This window comes from Helianthus annuus, chromosome 3 (genome assembly GCF_002127325.2).
Source record: "Helianthus annuus cultivar XRQ/B chromosome 3, HanXRQr2.0-SUNRISE, whole genome shotgun sequence".
Lineage (NCBI taxonomy): Eukaryota > Viridiplantae > Streptophyta > Magnoliopsida > Asterales > Asteraceae > Helianthus > Helianthus annuus.
Window position 1 is genome coordinate 161,093,477 of NC_035435.2, and position 6,290 is coordinate 161,099,766.

Here is a 6,290-nt window from a genome sequence, read left to right on the forward strand (position 1 = left end):
AGGGGTGTTTAAAACCATATATCCGAAGGATATCCAAATTTTTTGAATATCAGATTTTACTATCTGAATCTGTATCCGAAATTTCGGATATCCGATGGGATAGTGAATCGGATATCCGAATATCCAATTTTTTATTTAATTTTAAATTTTTATTATTTTTAATTCGGAACAGGATATTTCGTATAGTTTTTGATATCCGAATATAAGTTTTCGGATATTTTCCGTATCTTTCGTATATTTTCGGATAGTTCGAATATCGGATATTTCGGATCGGATTTTCGGATATGGATAATTTTGAACGCCACTAGGTGTGGGGAGCATGGGTTGGGTCATCAATCGACATGTAGGACTATTAATGCCATTAATGGATTGCTACACCACCCATTTGCCTCATCCAACATGGTTCCCATGGATTAAACTATGTCAACCATGAGCCTCCTTTCCTTTTTTAATATTTCATTTTCCTTTTCATAAAAATAAATTAAAATAAGAGAATAGTGGTTTGGGTCTTGACTACACCCTTAGGGTAGTGGATTTGGATGATGGATTAGAAGTGGGTGACATGACGCTAATGTGGAGGGTCATGGTGACCATGAGGGTCATGACCACACCCTATAGCCTAATTAGGAACCCACTTGTTTCCTTTGTGCACATTTCCATCATTCAGGGTGTCGACAAGAGCCTCTAGTTGGGCTCCTCGTCTGGGCTCCCAAGAGGCAATTCGGGTTAGAAGCCCATTTCACACCCTCAATAAAAAACCATGCAATATATTCCCTAGGACACTTGATTAATCATGAACGAATCAATTCGGGTTAGAAGCCCCTTTCTTCCAACATCATTCCTTATATCCCTTTTTGTTCGTTTTGAATAAGTTTTGGGATCTTAACAAGAATTCTAGATTTTTTTCTTGTTTTTGAACAAACTTATTTTCAGTCCCTTAAATCATGGGAAATCAATTAAGATGTAGAAGAAGATTATCATCAATCATTACAAAAGTTGAACAAAACTAAACCAAGTTCATTTTTTCTTTAGTTTTGACATGTAGTTCTTCATATTACTTTTTGCCCCTCGTGTAAAGATCAACGAAGATAACTCCAATACTACCATTGTTTAGTTCACAACATGAAAGATATGTGTTACATGAGAGGGAACAAGAAAAAATAATTACATAGGAATGGGTTAATTAATTTCTCTTCCTCCATAATATTAATATCGACATTGTTCTAAATTGATTATTGATTAATATGATAACATCACATTGAATAGTTTCGTGGTCAATATGTGTCGGTCAAAATATGAGAACATCACGAAAGAAAACAAACTATGTTTATGTCTTTCTTTGAGATTAATTGAGACCGCCTACATTTTTTTCTACATATAGTGTTACATCTAAGAAACCTAACTTATTTATGGTGAAGATTCTTCAGATTTCTATTTTTTTATTAATGTTGACTAGTTTATAGTGTAAAATTCTTAATAAAGTTCAAATTTCAGCCTAAGACTGAATATGATCATCGACTGAGATATGATATTTGTAACAAATAAAATTTTCAAAAGTGTTAATGACGTTTTTTATTCTCGAGATTTGTTGAAAATAACTATTACAGTCCATTAATTTAAAAATTGAGAAATCAATACAAACTAGTTACATATGCAAACCAAGCGTTTGAACTTTGAAACCACTTGTAAACTTTAATAAAATACAAATTAGTTGTAAACTTTAATAAAATACAAATTAGTTATATGTAAACGAAGAATAAAATACAGATTAGTTATATGTAAACGAAGATACGCCAAGTTATGTTCATATGCACTCCATGTATTGATTTGTATAGTATATTTATACGTAATAACATGTGCTTGAGTAACCTTTATTTTATTTTAATTTTAAATTCCAGCTAAATTGTTTCTCTAAAAGGCATGTGATTAATTGAAAAATCAGACCCAAATTAGATTTTAAATAAAAATGGCAACAAAATTAAAACCATAAAAACTAGAATAAAAAAGTTTCAATTTTATATTAAAATGACAAAAATATCAAACCTCCGGGATCATTTTGGCATTTAACTCTTATTATCGTTATTATCTCAAAGTATTATACGTGACTAATGACTTTTATTAGACGTCACCAATTGTACCTTTTGAATTAATTTATTATTATTCTGACCACATGTGTTTGGTTATTGTATGGAAATTTATATCATATTGTTTTTAGAACAAGTGTAGTCCAATTCATACGCAAAATTTAAACCCAAATTCCACTCTATAGAAATAGTGAGTATTTCACATCTTTATATATATCTCCATCATCATCAACAACATCATCTTTAACCATTCAATCTATATCTAATTATCTATCACCTTCACTATCACGATGTTTTGCTGCTTGAGCTCTAGCTTTGCAAGAATATGCAAGTTTAGAAAGAAAGCTTCAAGATACGTAACTAGAGACGATTTAGACGCGAAACATAAAAGGGGTGTTGCTAAAGGCACAACCGAATCCGTATATAAACGAGACATGAAACATGCAACCACACATATTGATAAGTATGACAACCAAAATAAGGGTATAGTGAGGGTCAAAGTGGTGATGACCAAGGCAGAAGCAATGAAGTTGTTCTCAAAATGTGATGGATCAGGAACTCTCAGTTTCGAGAACGTGACTACCGAGCTCACGAAAGTACCAGCGAATCGTGTTTCGTTAGTTCATCATCCGTGGAGTCCTAGCGAGGAAGTTATGATGCTTGAGAGCATACCCGAAGAACCATAGAGTTGAATCATATCTTCAGGATTTAGTATAAATTTGCTGATATGTATTTTTTTTTTTTCATTTTACACGCACATAACTGATGATCAAAGCTTGCGAGAGATTTGAAGTTTTTTTGGCTGTAATAGTGGTATTTTTCTTATAGAATGGAGTGCAACTCCAATATTTTTTTACTTCATATAGTCACACGTAAATCATCAAACTCGATATGTTGATATAAGAGCATTCACATCCTATATATTCATTATTTTCTACTTTATAATTACACTAAAAATAACTATACTTTCTCTCTCATTTCAATTAAATAATAATATTTTATATCTTTATCATAATTTTTTCTCTATCTTCTACTCACAACCACTTTCAAAATATATTAAAAAACTATAGAGGATGAACAATATCCCTTCAAATATAAAGATGAACAATATCATTTTTTCTCTCTTCCACTCACAACTACTTTTTATAATTTAAAAACTTTTCTCACATAATTTAGTGGATAGGATGTGAATGTTCCAACAAGATAACAAAATATATATGAAAAATCTAAATTGAGCTGGCAAACAAGCACCACTGGCTTAGACAGCTAGAAATTAGTCTGACACGGAAATTTTCATAAGGTACATCAAGGACCACAAGCAATCCAATCAAAGGACAACACATGTAAAAGTGGGGGCTAAGTCTTAGCCGACAGATAACAACGAGAGCTAAGTGTTAGCCGGCGGCTCAATGGCTCTGGAAGGGTGATGACTCGGGCAACTTTTCGGTGGCTTCGGTCAAGAAACTTTGGTATGATATGGCTTCGGTCAAGAAACTTTGGTATGATGCTAGTCATGCTTCTCCTATAAACATACTGAGTTGGAACATTTGGGTGCTTTTAAAAATAAACGTATTCGCTTGGTGGGCTTTGCAATATCGCCTGCCTATGTATGACGAGTTGATCACACGGAGAATTGTTTTGGGTCCGGACGTTTGCTAGCTTGTGTTGAAATCTGTGACGAAAATTTGTCACAAAATCTTGAAAAAAAATTGTAGGAAATTCGTCATAAAAGTGTTAGAATCTGTAACGAAAAAAATTGTGTAGGAAATTTCTGTAGAAAATTGTCCCCTTTTCTAGTAGTGTTTACTATTATGTTAGTTTTCTTTGCCTTTAAAGGAAGAGATTCAATATGGTTTTTGATGTTGCTTTCAATTTGTTTCCTTTACATTCCCGTCAAATTAAGTGACCTTCTAAATTTACTAATTTCTGAAACATTCCTACCTTTTAAATCATTTGATTTCGATTTATAGCAAAATTATTATTTTTATTTAGATGGATTTTATAAATTTTGATCCGGTGCAAGAGTCTCCACATACGCGGGGTTCAGGGAGGTGTCAGACCAATATGGGTCTCGGGGGGGAGGGGCACTCCAGGGTCAGGGATCAAGGATTTGAACTAGTGCCATAACACCGCCGCCACCCCCTAGGGTAAGCAAGGAGGGTTAGTTAAGCTAGTAGCTTTACTAGTGCAAGTTTATTTGAGGATGTTGTTGACCTTGGGATTAGTGGGTGGGTTTTGATTGGTTTGGGCATTTAACTTTTTTTAAAATTAAAAAAAAAATAGTTTATGGCATGGGTAGGTGCCGCCAGTGTGTTACTACTAACGGATATTTTGAGCAAAATTTGACATAATAAGTGTTGGTTGATCAGGGCTAGAGGTTCATACCCTTAAGTGCCCGTTCCTCCCTCATAAGCGCATTCTTACCATTGTTTCAAGGTTCCATCTTTAACTTTTAACAAGTTTCATAAACATGCCATCCATTGAAACTATTATTTTACAAGAAGTAGATAAAAACTAAAAGTTACTTATTAGATAATTGATACTTCGGCTAAAAAAGGGTAGCCTTTCCTGTTGGACATCTCTCGATCCTCACTAGCTTCAACCAAAAACACATAAATATTATTAAAAAAATATTAAAAACTAAAAGTTGGGGTCGTTTTCTTTAAAAACCATGTCATTAAAAACCAAAACATATGCCAAAATTAAAGAAAAACAACCCTAAAACCCTCCCACAATATTCAAAAAACTATTGTGAAGGTATAAATAAGACTCTCAAAATATAATATTTCATGAAGTAACTTAACAAACTTATAAAGATGATGACTCCTACCCTTGCATTCTCATCTCTTCATAAGTCCTTTTGATAAACCTTTCAGCCCTTTCATCTATTGAATCTTCTTCTCCTTCTTGTTCTTCTTCTTCATGGAGGTCACCGCCGCTGCCAGTTTTGCATAATTGCCGTAGCTCCTCCACCGCCGCATCAATCTCCTCCTCTCCTTTCACCCTCAATGCAACACTCATCTTCTTAGTTTTTTCCCTCACAGCTTCCCCTAACTTACTCACCATCACATTTTGCACAACCGCGGCCACATTCTCCCGCATGAGCCGCCCGTTACCATCCCTCATTGCCTCCACGCCCACCCCAACCTCCACCACCAACCGAGCGTTGACCGGCTGGTCAAACTGCATGGGCATGGCTATTATTGGAACACCAAACTTCATAGCTTCCATTACCGAACTCCAACCACAATGACTCACAAATCCACCAATGTTTTTGTGCCCTAATATTCTTGTTTGTGGAGCCCACCCTTCAACCAATAAACCCCTATTTTTTACCCTTTCAAGAAACCCTAATGGCAATGCATCCCAAACCTTTATTTCTTTTTGCCCCTTTGGAAACCTTAAAACCCAAATGAAATTCATATTGCTCATTTCTAACCCATATGCTATTTCTTCCAAATCAGCACTAGACAGAAAATACTCACTCCCAAAAGAAACAAAAACAGTGGATCTAGCGGTTTTTTTGTCAAGCCACTCGATCACACTATTTTGTTTCATGTCCACTGGTGGGACCACCACCAGTGGACCCACTGGCACGACTCTTTTACCACTCAAAATAGAAAAATAATCGGCATACTTACCTTCGATCTCCTTAAACGATTTGACAAGAATGATGCTTGACGAATTGTGATAACATTCAAGCACACGCTCTATATCTTTTCGGTTATCTTCCGTGCACTCAACATGATAGGTATTATTGGCAGCCGCGACACTAGTGGTGATGAAGACCACGGCAGGGATTCCAAGGGCTGCAGCCGCCTGCGGAGCCCATGGTTGTAGAATGTCGTAAATGAGCAAATCGGGCATTAGGGTTTTCAAGATTTGTGAAAACCCGGGGCTTGCCATGTCAAAAGCTTGTTTGAGAGTAGGCATAAGATGGATAGGGAGGCCATTAGTGGTGTGAAGGTGTGGTGGAAGCTCGGGTAATGTGGGAAGGTGAAGTTCTATGAGTTGAACCAAGGATAAACCGCACTCGTTCGTTAATGTTTTCTTAACGGAATCGAGGTTAGCAGGAGTTGAACAAAGGTAGATGTTGAAAAGGTTTGTGTTATTTAGTTTCTTGGCTAGTTCTAGGAAAGGAGAAATGTGACCATGGCCTAACCATGGGAACATCAAAACAGTACGTTTTCTTCCTTGGTTGTTCAT

At 35.6% G+C, this 6,290-nt stretch overlaps 1 protein-coding gene across 1 annotated transcript; it reads right to left on the reverse strand.

Annotated features, from left to right (window-relative positions):
* Positions 1-4,910: 4,910 nt before the first annotated feature.
* On the reverse strand, positions 4,911-6,290 carry LOC110932316 (UDP-glucosyltransferase 29). Its single transcript, XM_022175660.1, has one exon. The coding sequence runs from the start codon at positions 6,288-6,290 to the stop codon at positions 4,911-4,913; it is 1,380 nt and encodes a 459-aa protein (XP_022031352.1).

Bases quoted from the DNA above. Each gene is read 5' to 3' on its own strand.
- LOC110932316 (XM_022175660.1), bottom strand. From the start codon at position 6,290: ATGAACAACCAAGGAAGAAAACGTACTGTTTTGATGTTCCCATGGTTA.